The sequence below is a fragment of the Phocoena sinus genome, chromosome 16 (assembly GCF_008692025.1).
Source record: "Phocoena sinus isolate mPhoSin1 chromosome 16, mPhoSin1.pri, whole genome shotgun sequence".
Lineage (NCBI taxonomy): Eukaryota > Metazoa > Chordata > Mammalia > Artiodactyla > Phocoenidae > Phocoena > Phocoena sinus.
In genome coordinates this window covers 58,046,921-58,063,874 of record NC_045778.1, presented here as the reverse complement: position 1 = coordinate 58,063,874, position 16,954 = coordinate 58,046,921, and the positions used below count along the sequence as shown (strand labels likewise).

The 16,954-nt window shown below is 37.9% G+C and overlaps 1 protein-coding gene across 13 annotated transcripts in view; it reads right to left on the bottom strand.

The window, feature by feature from the left end:
• BTRC (beta-transducin repeat containing E3 ubiquitin protein ligase) overlaps positions 1-16,954 on the bottom strand; it is a 184,449-nt gene that overhangs the window by 22,543 nt on the left and 144,952 nt on the right. For all 13 annotated transcript variants that reach the window (XR_004346248.1, XR_004346243.1, XR_004346242.1 and 10 more), the window contains 2 exons: positions 6,154-6,385; positions 2,674-2,860 (listed from right to left, as the gene is read on the bottom strand). Coding sequence is in view for 1 of the 13 variants with exons in the window: in XM_032608676.1 (XP_032464567.1) it covers positions 2,674-2,860; positions 6,154-6,385 (419 nt within the window). In the remaining 12 variants the exon portion in view is untranslated. The remainder of the gene's footprint in view (positions 1-2,673; positions 2,861-6,153; positions 6,386-16,954) is intronic.

Sequence of the window (16,954 nt, the reverse complement as noted above, 5' to 3'; positions counted from 1 at the left end):
CCCACTGTATTTATCACACCTTGCTAAAGTATTTGAGTTTCTTTGAATCAAAGGTGCCACAAAAAAGGGTGGCTAAGTGTTGAAAACTGGTTTCTCAGTCTATATTTATTTTGTAAGTCAAAACCTTTTATGATGGAAGCTCTTTGACAACAGGGACCACTTCTATTGAAATGCCTAGTACTTCTGAGAGTGTGAGGACATGATAAATGCTAAATATTAAATTCAGAATATTATCATAAAATGTGATCTGCTGATTAAGAAAATGGACTTTTCCCAAGTGGTCTTTTATTATACTTTTAAGAGTTACCATTACTGAGCAGAGAGAATATTCAGTATTATTCAAGAGAGAAAATAAAAGTTCATGTCCTAGGGGCAGAGTGTCAAATTCATCTAGATATAAAATACAACAGTAGAGTGGAAATTAAACCCAAAGCTTTTTTAGAAAACTGTATTTATTTATTTTTGGTTGGAAGAAATGGAAGAAACTTTCAAAGACAGTATTTGGGGAAAGGTAGTATAACAGACTTTATTGACAAAGGAGGCTTGGTTAAGACAACCTGCAAGAAAAAAATGAAAAAGTGATCATAGATTAATTTTTTTTTTTAAGTGGGGAAGGACAACTAACACAGGAAGAAAGGCAACATGTAAAAATAAGCAGCCACAGAATGTGAAGGGGATACTGGAGGCGATCTTCATGGGGTGAACAAATATTTGAAATTTCATGGGTCTGTATCAAGCTGATAAATATGGCCAAAGACAAAGGAATACAGTCAGAACTCTGAAGGATCCTCAAAAGAGCAGGAATGGGTTTCTGTGGTTGAAGAGATAGAGGGAAGAGTGATAATTGGTGCTGAATCCTGAATTATTTCTCAGCTATACCTTCACACACCCTTTTAAAAGGCCAAAAAGCCGTCTGGTTCAATGATCTTACTTGGTTTTTTCTTCTGTGTAACTAACATAATAGATCTTTAGTGCCAACCCTAAGCAAAACTGTGGAGCCTACATTTATCTTTGGCATTTTCACACGTATGTGTCAAGACCTGTCCATCTACTTCTTGTTCTCCCTGCCTTCAAAAAAAGAGACTTTGTAAAGTCTCAAGGTGTGATAAAGGCTTATTGTCATTTACAGTCCAAATGGGAACAAAGTACATTTTAACAGGGAACAAAACCTTTATAGCTATGGGAATAAGTCTCTACAACTGAAATTTCAGGTCAGGACTTATTTGGAGGGGAGTTTCTTTTCATTTTTTTTTTCTTCCCCTGAGGGGTGGAGGAATATTCCTAGCTGCCCTAAAATTTTCCCATGTAAGCAACTGCCTCCTCTATTTCTAAGGCTCATCCTGGCATGCTTAGCAAAATGATGGACTTCGAATGCCATACAACTATATACTTTTTTGTTTTTTTATACAATATAAAGAGTTTATTTCCAAATTATGAAATTAGTTATGAAAGGTAAGATTTCTAGTTTTCTATATAGTGAAATAAGTGAGAATAAAGAAAACATATTTGGGAAGGAGAAATAATAACTTTCACTTATGCAATTTTTACATAGCCCAAAACTGCCTGGCGTTTGCTTCCTAATTTAATTGAATTTGGGAGAAATTCTAAAGTCTTCCTAAAAGCCAGAATGACAGAAATCTCTTGAAGCACTTGGTATAATGTTTAGAGGTCATCATGTTTATTATGCTTTAATGAATTTCAAAGATGCAAAAAAAGTAAGGGAGCTGACTATATTTCTATGAAAATTGCTAAGAAAAGCTGATCCTCCATTCTTAACTGTTCTGTATCTCTTTATGATCCACGATAAACAATTCATAAAATTAATTGCTCAGGATATCACTGAGCATACATATGCCTGCTGGTACATATCTCCCAACTAAAACATTTAATACGTCACCTTTATTTTATTTATAAAATATTCACACCCAACTTTCTTATAGTGACATTATAGAGACATCCTCTGAGAGAAAATTATATATAGAAGACATCTTCCAGAAGTTCTAATGAAATGGTACCATTACATTAAGAGAACAACAAAATTGGTGACTATCTCTTGGGCTGCTAACTATATAATGCCTTAAGGGATTCAGGATTAAGCAGTAAAATCTTGAGAAAATATAAGAGTCTTAAAAAGAAACAATGATTTATACTAAATTCCAATCTTCCCTCTTTCTGATGGCTTGAGTTCTTATTCTAGTTGGGCATAAAAATAATTTTGATTACAAAGATGATAAAACACCACAGGCAAGGGCTGAAGGCAAGAAATCTGAAAAAGAAAATAATTATTTGTTCTGGATTATTTTAGGGGAAAGCTAGATCTGATGGCTTCTGTGTGATTCAAAGCCATCTACTTGCCTTATAAATTGCCCATAAGCCCTTTTTCAGGATACCAATCTCTGCCCAGAGAACAGAACGCTTCAAATAGAATGGCTGGCCAGTTTTTTATGATTTTTTGCAAAGCAGTATTAACACATTATTATGTCACTTATGAGTGACTGGTCAGAAGAAAAACTGTCAAGTACACGAACAACTATTTAACATTTTTTGCTATAAAACAGCAAAATCACTGTATCAAAAGATAAGTGGTCTCATGGCTCCCAATAATACTGTATTCCAGAGACGGGAAGGCCAGGTCCTGAAGCTCTGTAACAGTAAGAACGTTAAAAGCCTCACCACCCTCTTCGTTCTGCCAGGCCTCTCCACAGAGAATCTGTCCTGACCATTCTCTCGATGAGCTTCTTCCATAACATGCCATCAGATGTCACTCGGTACCATTCCTTGCACACAAGTTCAGCAGCACATAGTGATTTGGCATCCAGGTATGACAGAATGTTCTCAGCGATGTGATCTAAACCCCGAGCTTTCGGTGGGGGGAGGAGGCAAAGAAAAAGAACATAGATAGTGGTGAATGATTTTTTACAAAAGGTCCTTTAAATCAGAACAGCATTTATTCTGCTATGAAGGCACATTACTGTCCCTAGTGTGGTCCAGTTTCTTTTTCAAACAGACTGGGGTAAAATGAGTGTCAATAATTTTTCTATAAGGTTACAGAAATGAACAGTATTTTCCATCTTCCTTTAGATAAGGAAGTGAAAACTAACAACCAGCAAACCCCCCAAGACATTAAAAATAAAAAGGATTCCAGGAAACAATTCACATCTATCTATATGGATTTCGGCACTAGGGGATGTTCTATGGATGGCATCTCAAACTCTATGGTTCAGACCCCCCACACCCCAATTCTCTATATTAGGTCCATTTCTCATTCTGTTTCTATTACTGCTGCAGTTCCTAAGCTGTTCAGTAAAAGAAATATCCTTTAAATGTACTGGGGGAGAGGCACTAAGCAGAATGTTCTGGATTATAGAATTCTGGGCATGCAGAAAGGAGAGAAGAAGGAAATACAGACTGGTATAGAAACATTCCAAGAGGAATGACCGAGAGGTATGTTTAAGTTCAAGTATGAGTTTAATTCTAGATCTTTAAAAAATATACTTGAGAACAGTTGCTGCTATAAAGCCTAAATGACAGTTGGCCAAAAAAGGAAAAAAAAAAATCCCAGACCAATAGATAACTTATAATTTCAGAGACTATTTTTGTAGGATATACAGAGAACAACAGTGGAAGTAGATCTTGGACTGTGTTAACTGGGTGGGTTTCTCAATTACTATTCTCTACTACCCAAATCTGTACTGGGGCCTCAGAGGAACAAATCCTATAAAATAGGATATTCACACTAACTTTTGGCTGCTGTTCTAACTCAAACGTGAGACAAAAACATTCAAAGTTATTTCTCTTTATAGGTTACATATCAGAGGTTAGCTAAAGACTTAAATAGTGCAGAAAGATTCCTTCATACTCTGATTCCCTTAGGCACAAACTTAACACACAGGAGAGAGAATACCACATTTCATTTTGTGTCTTTCCCCTGAATCATACAAAGACACATTTGGATGCCATTAGCAAAAATCCAAATGTGCTTAAACGTTATTTTAATTATAAAAATTGTATGGATATCAGTCACATTTTTCAGCAGATTCGGAAAAGAAAGCATTAAATGGATCTTGTTTGGCTGGCATCACATGTTCATATTTAAGCACAAGCAGATGGAGGCATTCATCACCTAATTCTTATTAAAGAAACATGACTATAAGCCAATTAAAGATATAATAATTAGTTCATCATACAAAATACAGTAATGGCACAATTTCTGCATCTTTATATTGAAACTTTCTACACCATCAGAAGTTCCCAAAATGCATTCCTGTTTTTAATGGCTGGCATGAAACTGCTCCTGATCTTTCACTATGTCCCTATAATAAGTCTTCGGAAGTAATTTCACCTAACACTCCAAACAAACCCATTACATTAATGGATTACAGGCATTTTTTGAAGTAGTCTGGTTTACTAAATGTAGCCAGATGGTATAGGTTCATAAGTTAAAGTGGCCATAAAGCATTAGACTGATGATTTAGTGTCTTATGAAGTGGTCAGCAGATATACGTCAGAGATTGTTATTAGGCAAAGGATACACAAGTTTAATCATCTCCTGTTCAATTCTTAGTGGTATATGCTTGAGATTGTAACATGTCTCAGTGATTGGGAAGAGCACAGTAATGAGGTACACACAGATTGTTCGCACAAAGAAAACTGTTTGCCTATGGCTAAAATAAAATCCAATGAGTGAAGAAGGGGCAGAAATCTATTCTACTTAACAAAAGATATAGGAACAAATTCAGCTTGAAAATGGTTATTTCTAAGATATAAATAGGCATTTCTTTTATTTTAAAGGGCAATTTAAATTCCAATTTTGGAAAAACAAATTTTTAAAAAGATATAATTGGCAAAGATTAAGCAGAGTGGTAACATGCAGTTTGGGGGGAAGGTATAAGTTGGTATATTTTTCTTAGAGGATAGTTTGGCATATGTATTAGAAGCCTTAAAATATGTTCATAATTAATATAGAAATCCTACTTCTGGTATTTTTTTCCCTAGGATGCCCAAAAGATGAATAAGAATGTCCACCACAGCACAGTTTATAATGCAAAAAACATTTTAAACTACCTAAATGTTCAATAAAGGGTTTAAATAATGTGTGCTTCAATCACCATAAGTAATACAAATACTATAAAAAAATTATTTTTTAAAAGAACCAACACTTAGAAAAACACATTAAGAGAATACAGTAAGAAAAAAATGTTACAAACACTTATGAGGGAAATATACACACCTAGGAAAAATATTAATAGCATATTAGTAGTTCTCTCTGAATGGTAGGGTTCTGGTAAATTTTATTTTTATATTTTAAACTGTTTTGAATTTTCTAAATTTCCCATAAGTGCTATAATCAGGAAACAACTGAATAAAAATAAAAACAAGATAAGCTATTTTAGAGATTCACTCACTTTTATACTATTTTTCTTTTAAAATAAGCTATTAACACAGGTGAGAAACTTGTATTTTCCTGAGACAGCATTTCCCCCAAATACTGATGTCTACATAGTATCCTAGATCACCATCAAGCATTCAGTGAAACAACCACAGCACTCTCCAAAGTATTTTAAGTGTGTGTGTGTATATGTGTCTGTGTGTGTATGTACAAATATATATATATATTTAAAAATATATAGTTTATAATAGCTATATAGTTCCTGAGCAGTGAGATTGTAAACCCTGGCATTTACATATTTAATATCACAACAAGGCTCCTGAGATACCCTTCTTTCTAAAATATTCAATTAAAAATGTTTCTTATTCATTCCTATAATGTAAATATTCGGTTGATAAATTCACATAGAAATCCAAATTCAAATACATTAGTTAATATACCTTAAAACTAAGACACATTATAAAAGACACATCTCAAACCAGACAACACCTCAGAAAAGATTTTATTTAAACCTACGTGTGAGTAAAAATAGGGTGAATAGAGACAGGGAGAAGAGAGGGGAAAGAGGAGTCTATTATTTATAGAGTTTGATTTTTTGTATTTATATCCCAAGAAGGTACAATTTAAATGCTCAGTTTGTAAAAATTAAGCCAACAAAGATTTTTTTTTAAATAGAGAGATAATAGAGTTGTAGATTTAGTATGATTACCATTGTAACATATCTTCCAGGCAAATTAATGGCTTACAAACATCTGTAGACATACCTGGCAGAGCAGTTATGAAATCCCTCTGCAACATAGGTTTAAGATACGAGTTTATGTGCCCATGTTGGTAATGACACATTTGGGATATAAGATGTTCCACAAATTCCACTTGATCGGACTCTGACCACTGCTCAAAATATTTGACACACAGTTCCTTTTCCTTCTCATAGCTTGCCGAGAGCTTCCGTTGCTTGGGCACAATCATACTGGAAGTGCCATTGGCAAGTTTTGTCTGTAGAAGAGGTGAATTGAAAGAAACATATAAGTACTGAAAATAAGAGAAATTATATAATTTTCCAGTCTGGCATGCTATGTTATATATGTCTATATGATGGAGCTCACTCTGTTACTCTATTAGTAATTGGAAGTTTGCAAACAGCAGTTATATGGAAAAAGCCACAGAAATACCACAGCAAGTTGGTAAATCAAGAATACTGCTGGATGACAAGGTATCCATTTCCAAAAGTTTGTAGGAGAGCATTATTTGGAGATATACAGATGAAAACTGATGAAAGCATGTTATTACTAGCAAGCAAAAAAGCTAATTTGCTTTTTCTTGTATACACCAGTTACTGGGCATTTATACAATTACTTACTCACAACTTTTTTTTTTTTTTTTTTTTTTTTTTGCAGTATGCGGGCCTCTCACTGGTGTGGCCTCTCCCATCGCGGAGCACAGGCTCTGGACGCGCAGGCCCAGCAGCCATGGCTCACGGGCCCAGCCACTCCGCGGCATGTGGGATCCTCCCAGACCGGGGCATGAACCTGCGTCCCCTGCATCGGCAGGCGGACTCCCAACCACTGCGCCACCAGGGAAGCCCACAGCTTATTTTTTAATAGTCAAGTAAGAAATCCTCCATGCAAAGAAAAGCCAATGAATAATTTGAGACCCTGGTACCTTTGGAGATAAAGCTTAAATAACATCAATGCTCAATATACCCTTTTCATCTCCCCAACCACCCCAAAATCCTATCTCTGCTGTCATCAAAATTATATGCCATAAAGTCTTCTATATTAATTGATTCATTCAATAAATATTAATTGAGCATCTATAATGTGCCAAACACTGTCCTAGGTGCTAGGAACACCTAGGACAAAAATAATACAGTCTCTACCATCAGTAACTTACATTGTAGTAGGTACAGCAAGCTAAAAACATTACCATACAAACAGAAAATATAATGCAGATAGTAGTTTGAAGAAAAATAAAACAGGATAAAGGGATAGAAAAATTAATATATGCTATTGTGACGGGCAAAAATCTAAGATGGTCCCCCAAGAAATTCTTGACCCCTGGTGTACAAGCATCTCTCTCAGTTATTCAAACAAACATGTAGGTACTGCCGTGACTTAATTAAGGTCCCAAATCAGGACCATAAGATAGGGAGATTACTCCAGTGGGTGTGATCTAATGACATGAGCCCTTTAAAAGCAGAGAGTTTTCTCCAGTTGGTTGCAGAAGAGAAGGGGATCACCTGACTAGGAATTCAGTCATCCTTAGGAGCTGAGAGCAGCTCCCAGCAGACAGCCAGTAAGGAAATGGGGACCTCAACCCTACAAAGGCATGGAGCTGAATTTGCCAACAACAATAACAACAATGAGCTGAGAAGAAGATTTTTCCCCAGATGAGAATTCAGCCCAGCCGACACCTTGATTTCAGCCTTGTGATACTTTGAGCAGAGGACCCAGTCATGCTATATCAGACTTCTGACCTAGACATCAGTGAGCTAATGAATGGGTGTTATTTTAACTTGCTAAGTTTGTAGTAATTTGTTATGTAGCAATTAATAAACAACCTAACAATTATTTAAGTCTAAGGGGTCAGAGATAGTTTCCCTGAAGATATGACATTTGAACTGACACATGAAGGAAATGAGGGAACTAGACATTTTGTTACACGGGGGAAGAATGGTCTAGGCAATGGGCATTTTGAGAGCAAAGGTCCTGGATGGTAGTCTAAATGGCATGTTCAAGAAACAACAGGAGGGCCCAGGGTGGCTAGAACCAAGTGAGCAAAGCAAGAAGAAATACAGTTGAAGAAGTAGTCCAAGCCAGATGATCCAGGTCATTTGGGTGGTAGTAGCTATCTCCAAAGATGGCCCCAAACAATTCCATCCCTTCCTGAACATAAATTCTGTTCCTCCCATCAAGAAGTAGTTTGTCCTAGCCTTTGAATCTGGCCTTTGACTAACAGAATGTGGAGAAAGTGACATTCTGGGACTTCTGAGTCCTGGCAACTTCTGCTTACTCTATCTTAGAACCTTGAGCCACCATGTAAGAAATTCAGAGTACCCTGCTGGAGAGGGAAGTCTGGAGGATGAGAATCTATGCAGAGAGAGGTCACATGGAGAAGCACATAGCCTGAGCATGACAATCTGAGACCTTATAAAGGATCACTGCTATGTGGAGAATAGGCTGCAGGGGACATGAATGGAAATTAGGAGACTAATTAACAGATTACTTCACAGTAGTCCATGGAAGAGACAACAATCTTTTGGACTAGTAAGGTAGCTACATGCGTGGTGAGAAATAATTGGGATTCAACATACACTTTGAAGGCAGAGCCAACTGAATTAGCTGATAGGCTGAATGCGGGGTATGAGGGGGGAAAAGGAGACAAGGACCATACTCAAGTCTGAAGCTGGGGAACACTGGGGTAAGATTCAGAAATTAACTGAAATTTTTGCTCTAAAAGTTGATTTTCTTTAGAGGATAACCACAACGTGGTAGGTACAACTAGGTACTTATACTTTTTTTTTTTTTGGCTGCATCAGGTCTTAGTTGCGGCACACAGGATCTTTCGTTGCGGCGTGCAGGTTTCTCTCTAGTTGTGGCGTGCGGGATCAGTAGTTGCAGCGTGTGAGCTTAGTTGCCCCGTGGCATGTGGGATCTTAGTTCCTCAACCAGGGATTGAACCCGCGTCCCCTGCATTGTACTTTTCAAAGTAACTTGATGGATCTTTGGCATATTTGACTGAGGCAAACCCAGTGTGGCAAGGAGACCCATGCTACTGTGGAGTTCATACCTGCCTAGACATAATGAATGTGCCATAAAACTGTATCAAATTTGGATAATCAACTTCTGCTATTAAAGGCACAGACTTGCCTTAATTTCTAAAGGTTAACTCCTACCTGTAGGCCTCTTACAAATGATTCCAGATACACAGCTGAAAGTATATTTCCAAGAATGGCATTAGCCATTCTCCTTTTTATTTTTTTTTTAAAAAATTTATTTATTTTTGGCTGCGTTGGGTCTTCACTGTTGCGCACGGGCTTTTCTCTAGTTGTGGCGAGCGGGCGCTACTCTTTGTTGTGGTACACCGGCTTCTCATCGTGGTGGCTTCTCTTGTTGCGGAACACAGGCTCTAGGTGCAAGGGCTTCAGTAGTTGTGGCACGCGGGCTCAGTAGCTGTGGCTTGCGGACTCTAGAGCACAGGCTCAGTAGTTGCGGTGCACGGGCTTAGTTGCTCCGCGGCACGTGGGATCTTCCCGGACCAGAGATTGAACCATTGTCCCCTGCATTGGCGCACTGGCAGGCAGATTCTTGACCACTGCACCACCAGGGAAATCCCAAGCCATTCTATTTACATAGAAGGAGTGGACACCATAAACAGCAAACCTTGGTGTACACAGAGTTGGGTGTTTTTTAGCATAAATGCCACGGTTGTCTATAAGACCAAAAATGATTAATAAGAAACTTGTTGGACATGGGCCTTGGGGGACTTCCGGGCTGTTTTATGTAGGTTATTTGTTTGTATCTCAGAAAATGAAAACTTGTGAAATATGGAGTAAGATTTTGAGAGCTAATAAATAGGTGGGTTTAGAAGCTTGACCAAACGCCACTTCTGATCCCAACATCCAAAACCTCTCACTCCATCATCTCTTATATATTTGTCTTTTATCTTTTAAAAGGTGGAAACGGACTGGAGTTGGATGCCACCGGAGTACTGTATTCTTGCTAAAGACCAGAAACGCCAGTAACAGAAAACAATAATCAGCAAAGTAATGAAATTATTCTGTTTATACTTTAAATGAACCATCTATAAAAATGGAATCAGCAGCTATCAGACCATTAACAGATAAAAATGCCTAAGGATTTCACATATTGATTATCCCACCACAGGAGCTTAAGTTCAGTCAAGACTTTGTCATACTTTCAATGATCCAGTCATAAATGGGACCTAAAACACTGTTTATTAGAAATGAAGTATAACCTGAGAGTTCATGTGTTTGCCAACTGTCTGCTGGTACTACATTCTAGTCACCACCCCTCAAAACAGAGTATTTCCTTGTAGGTAGAAAGACATACACCTCAGATCCATCATCACTTTACATGAGTACTCTTACTACACCATACCGCATTGTTTTAAGAGTGTTGGCCCTACAGTAGAAAGACCTGGTTTTAAATTTTAACTCCTTAATTTAGCAGCTGTGTGACATGGAATAAATAACTTGATTTTTTTTGAGTCTCTGTTCCCCTTGTCTGTAAAATGGGGCTAATTATAGAATCTATTACATTGGGTTTTTGTGAAGATCAAATAAAATAATCTAAGAAAAGCCATGCTTAATTGGTTCACCACCTGGCATACAGTAAAGTGCTCAGTAAATCAACAGTCAATGAATTTATGACACTGCTGGAGCTAGGCCTTCTCTCTCTCTTTAAATATATCCTTCGTTCTCATTATGTAATATATTTTTTTCTATTTTAATTTTCATTGAAGTATAATATATGTAAAAGTACATAATCTTTTTTTTTTTTTTTTTTTTTTTTGCGGTACGCGGGCCTCTCACTGTTGTGGCCTCTCTGGACGCGCAGGCTCAGCGGCCATGGCTCACAGGCCCAGCCGCTCCGCGGCATGTGGGATCTTCCTGGACCGGGGCACGAATCCGTGTCCCCTGCATTGGCAGGCGGACTCTCAACCACTGCGCCACCAGGGAAGCCCAAAAGTACATAATCTTAAGTGTACAGCTTGATGAATTTCCACAAGGTAAACATACTATGTAACTAGCACCCAGATGAAGAAACAGATTATCACAAGCCTCACAAGCCCTGCCTTGTGCTCCCTTTTTCAAGTTACCCCTAAGGGTAACCACTATACTCATTTCACTTTTTTTTTGACATCTTTATTGGAGTATCATTACTTTACAGTGAGTGGTGTGTTAGTTTCTGCTTTATAACAAAGTGAATCAGCTATACATATACATATATCCCTATATCTCCTCCCTCTTGTGACTCCCTCCCACTCTCCCTATCCCACCCCTCTAAGTGGTCACAAAGAACTGAGCGGATCTCCTTGTGCTATGCGGCTGCTTCCCACTAGCTATCTATTTTACATTTGGTAGTATATGTAAGTCCATGCCACTCTCTCACTTCGTCCCAGATTACCCTTCCCCCTCGCCATGTCCCCAGGTCCATTCTCTGCATCTGCGTCTTTATTCCTGTTCTGCCCCCAGGTTCTTCAGAACCCTTTTTTTTTTTTTTAGATTCCATATACATGTGTTAGCATACGGTGTTTTTCTCTTTCTGACTTATTTCACTCTGTATGACAGACTCTAGGTCCATCCACCTCACTACAAATAACTCAATTTCGTTTCTTTTTATGGCTGAGTAATAGACCGTTGTATATATGTGCCACATCTTCTTTATCCATTCATCTGTTGAAGGACACTTATGTTGCTTCCATGTCCTGACTACTGTAAATAGAGCTGCAATGAACATTGTGGAATATGACTCTTTGAATTACGGTTTTCTCAGGGTATGTGCCCAGTACGGGGATTGCTGGGTCATATGGCAGTTCTATTTTTAGTTTTTTTAAGGAACCTCCATACTGTTCTCCATAGTGGCTGTATCAATTTACATTCCCACCAGCAGTGCAAGAGGGTTCCCTTTTCTCCACACACTCTCCAGCATTTATTGTTTCTAGATTTTTTGATGATGGACATTCTGACTGGTGTGAGGTGATACCTCATTGTAGTTTTGATTTGCATTTCTCTAATGATTAGTGATGTTGAGCATTCTTTCATGTGTTTGTTGGCAATCTGTATATCCTCTTTGGAGAAATGTCTATTTAGGTCTTCTGCTCATTTTTGGATTGGGTTGTTTGTTTTTTTGATACTGAGCTGCATGAGCTGCATGTAAATTCCAGAGATTAATCCTTTGTCAGTTGCTTCATTTGCAAATATTTGCTCCCATTCTGAGGGTTGTCTTTTCGTCTTGTTTATGGTTTCCTTTGCTGTGCAAAAGCTTTTAGGTCCCATTTGTTTATTTTTGTTTCTATTTCCATTTCTCTAGGAGGTGGGTCAAAAAGGATCTTGCTGTGATTTATGCCATAGAGTGTTCTGCCTATGTTTTCCTCTAAGAGTTTTATAGAGTCTGGCCTTACATTTAGGTCTTTAGGTCTTTAATCCATTTTGAGTTTATTTTTGTGTATGGTGCTAGGAAGTTTTCTAATTTCATTCTTTTACATGTAGTTGTCCAGTTTTCCCAGCACCACTTATTGAAGAGGCTTTCTTTTCTCCATTGTATATTCTTGCCTCCTTTATCAAAAATAAGGTGACCATATGTGTGTAGGTTTATCTCTGGGCTTTCTATCCTGTTCCATTGATCTATATTTCTGTTTTTGTGCCAGTACCATACTGTCTTGATTACCATAGCTTTGTAGTATAGTCTGAAGTCCAGGAGCCTGATTCCTCCAGGTCTGCTTTTCTTTCTTAAGATTGCTTTGGCTATTCGGGGTCTTTTGTGTTTCCATAAAAATTGTGAGATTTTTTTGTTCTAGTTCTGTGAAAAATGCCATTGGTAGTCTGATATGGATTGCACTGAATCTGTAGATTGCTTTGGGTAGCACAGTCATTTTCACAATATTGATTCTTCCAATCCAAGAACATGGTATATCTCTCCATCTGTTTGTATCATCTTTAATTTCTTTCATCAGTGTCTTATAGTTTTCTGCATACAGGTCTTTTGTCTCCTTAGGTAGGTTTATTCCTAGGTATTTTATTCTTTTTGTTGCAATGGTGAATGGGATTGTTTTCTTAATTTCTCTTGCAGATTTTTCATCATTAGTGTATAGGAATGCAAAAGATTTCTGTGCGTTAATTTTGTATCCTGCTACTTTACCAAATTCATTGATTAGCTCTAGTAGTTTTCTGGTAGCATCTTTAGGATTCTCTATGTATAGTATCATGTCATCTGCAAACAGTGACAGCTTTTCTTCTTCTTTTCCGATTTGGATTCCTTTTATTTCTTTTCATTCTCTGATTGCTGTGGCGAAAACTTCCAAAACTACGTTGAAGAAGAGTGGTGAGAGTGGACAACCTTGTCTTGTTCCTGATCTTACAAGAAATGGTTTCAGTTTTTCACCATTGAGAATGATGTTGTCTGTGGGTTTGTCAGACATGGCCTTTATTATGTTGAGGTAAGTTCCCTTTGTGCCCACTTTCTGGAGAGTTTTTTTTATCATAGATCGGTGTTGAATTTTGTCAAAAGCTTTTTCTGCATCTATTGAGATGATCATATGGTTTTTCTCCTTCAATTTGTTAATATGGTTTATCACATTGATTGATATGTGTATATTGAAGAATCCTTGCATTCCTGAGATAAACCCCACTTGATCATGGTATATGATCCTTTTAATGTGCTGTTGGATTCTCTTTGCTAGTACTTTTTTTTTTTTTTTTTGCGGTACGCGGGCCTCTCACTGTTGTGGCCTCTCCTGTTGCGGAGCACAGGCTCCGGATGCGCAGGCTCAGCAACCATGGCTCATGGGCCCAGCCGCTCCGCGGCATGTGGGATCCTCTCGGACCGGAGCACGAACCCGTGTCCCCTGCATCTGCAGGCGGACTCTCAACCACTGCGCCACTAGGGAAGCCCTCTTTGCTAGTATTTTGTTGAGGATTTTTGCATCTGTGTTCGTCAGTGATATTGGCCTGTAGTTTTTTTTCTTTGTGACATGTTTGTCTGGTTTTGGTATGAGGGTGATGGTGGCCTCGTAGAATGAGTTTGGGAGTGTTCCTCCCTCTGCTATATTTTGGAAGAGTTTGAGGAGGATAGGTGTTAGCTCTTCTCTAAATGTTTGACAGAATTTGCCCGTGAAGCCATTTGGTCCTGGGCTTTTGTCTGTTGGAAGATTTTTAATCACAGTCTCAATTTCAGTGCTTGTGATTGGTCTGTTTATATTTTCTATTTTTTCCTGGTTCAGTCTCGGAAGGTTGTGCTTTTCTAAGAATTTGTCCAGTTCCTCCACGTTGTCCATTTTATTGGCATATAGTTGCTTGTAGTAATCTCTCATGATACTTTGTATTTCTGCAGTGTCAGTTGTTACTTCTCCTTTTCCATTTCTAATTCTATTGATTTGAGTCTTCTCCCTTTTTTTCTTGATGAGTCTGGCTAATGGCTTATCAATTCTGTTTATCTTCTCAAAGAACCAGCTTTTAGTTTTATTGATATTTGCTATTGTTCCCTTCATTTCTCTTTCATCTATTTCTGATCTGATCTTTATGATTTCTTTCCTTCTGCTAACTTGGGGTTTTTTTTTGTTCTTCTTTCTCCAATTGCTTTAGGTGTAAGGTTAGGTTGTTTATTCGAGATGTTTCTTGTTTCTTGAGGTAGGATTGTATTGCTATAAACTTCCCTCTTAGAACTGCTTTTGCTGCATCCCATAGGTTTTGGGTTGTCATGTTTTCATTGTCATTTGTTTCTAGGCATTTTTTGATTTCCTCTTTGGTTTCTTCAGTGATCTCTTGATTATTTAGTAGTGTATTGTTTAGCCTCCATGTGTTTGTATCTTTTACAGATTTTTTTCTTGTAATTGATATCTAGTCTCATAGCACTGAGGTCGGAAAAGATACTTGATACGATATCAATTTTCTTAAATTTACCAAGGCTTGATTTGTGACCCAAGATATGATCTATCCTGGAGAATGTTCCATGAGCACTTGAGAAAAAAGTGTAATCTGTTGTTTTTGGATGGAATGTCCTATAAATATCAATTAAGTCCATCTTGTTTAATGTATCATTTAAAGGTTGTGCTTATTTATTTTCATTTTGGATGATATGTCCATTGGTGAAAGTGGGGTGTTAATGTCCCCTACTATGACTGTGTTACTGTCGATTTCCCCTTTTATGGCTGTTAGCATCTGCCTTATGTATTGAGGTGCTCCTATGTTGGGTGCATAAATACTTACAATTGTTATATCTTTTTCTTGGATTGATATCTTGATCATTATGTAGTATCCTTCTTTGTCTCCTGTAATAGTCTTTATTTTAAAATCTATTTTGTCTGATATGAGAATTGTTACTCCATCTTTCTTTTGATTTCCATTTACATGGAATATCGTTTTCCATCCCCTCACTTTCACTCTGTATGTGTCCCTAGGTCTGAAGTGGGTGTCTTGTAGACAGCATATATACGGGTCTTGTTTTTGTATCCATTCAGCTGGTCTACGTCTTCTGGTTGGAGCATTTAATCCATTTACATTTAAGGTAGTTATTGATATGTATGTTGCTATTACCATTTTCCTTGTTTTGGGTTTGTTATTGTAGGTCTTTTCCTTCTCTTGTGTTTCCTGCCTAGAGAAGTTCCTTTAGCATTTGTTGTAAAGCTGGTTTGGTGGTACTGAATTCTCTTAGCTTTTGCTTGTCTGTAAAGGTTTTAATTTCTCCGTCGAATCTGAATGAGAGCCTTGCTGGGTAGAGTAATCTTGGTTGTAGGTTTTTCCCTTTCATCACTTTAAATATGTCCTGCCACTCCCTTCTGGCTTGCAGAGTTTCTGCTGAAAGATCAGCTGTTAACCTTATGGGGATCCCCCTTGTATGTTATTTGTTGTTTTTCCCTTGCTGCTTTTAATATTTTTTCTTTGTATTTAATTTTTGATAGTCTGATTAATATGTGTCTTGGCATGTTTCTCCTTGGATTTATCCTGTATGGGACTCTCTGCGCTTCCTGGACTTGATTATTTCCTTTCCCATATTAGGGAAGTTTTCAACTATAATCTCTTCAAATATTTTCTCATTCCCTTTTTCTCTTCTTCTTCTGGGACCCCTATAATTCGAATGTTGGTGCATTTAATGTTGTCCCAGAGGTCTCTGAGACTGTCCTCAGTTCTTTTCATTCTTTTTTCTGCTCTGCGGTAGTTATTTCCACTATTTTATCTTCCAGGTCACTTATCTGTTCTTCTGCCTCAGTTATTCTGCTACTGATTCCTTCTAAAGAATTTTTAATTTCATTTACTGTATTGTTCATCTGTGTTTGTTTGCTCTTTAGTTCTTCTAGGTCCTTGTTAAACGTTTCTTGTATTTTCTCCATTCTATTTCCAAGATTTTGGATCATCTTTACTATCATTACTCTGAATTCTTTTTCAAGTAGACTGCCTATTTCCTCTTCATCTGTTTGGTCTGGTGGGTTTTTACCTTGCTCCTTCATCTGCTGTGTGTTTCTCTGTCTTCTCTTTTTGCTTAACTTACTGTGTTTGGGGTCTCCTTTTCGCTGGCTGCAGGTTTGTAGTTCCCCTTGTTTTTGGTGCCTGCCCCCAGTGGCTAAGGTTGGTTCAGTGGATTGTGTAGGCTTCCTGGTAGAGGGGACTAGTGCCTCTGTTCTGGTGGATGAGGCTGGATCTTGTCTTTCTGGTGGGCAGGACCGCCTCTGGTGGTGTGTTTTGGGGTGTCTGTGACCTTATTATGATTTTAGGCAGCCTCTCTGCTAATGGGTGGGGCTGTGTTCCTGTCTTGCTAGTTATTTGGCATGGGGTGTCCAGCACTGTAGCTTGCTGATCGTTGAGTGGAGCTGGGTCTTAGCGTTGAG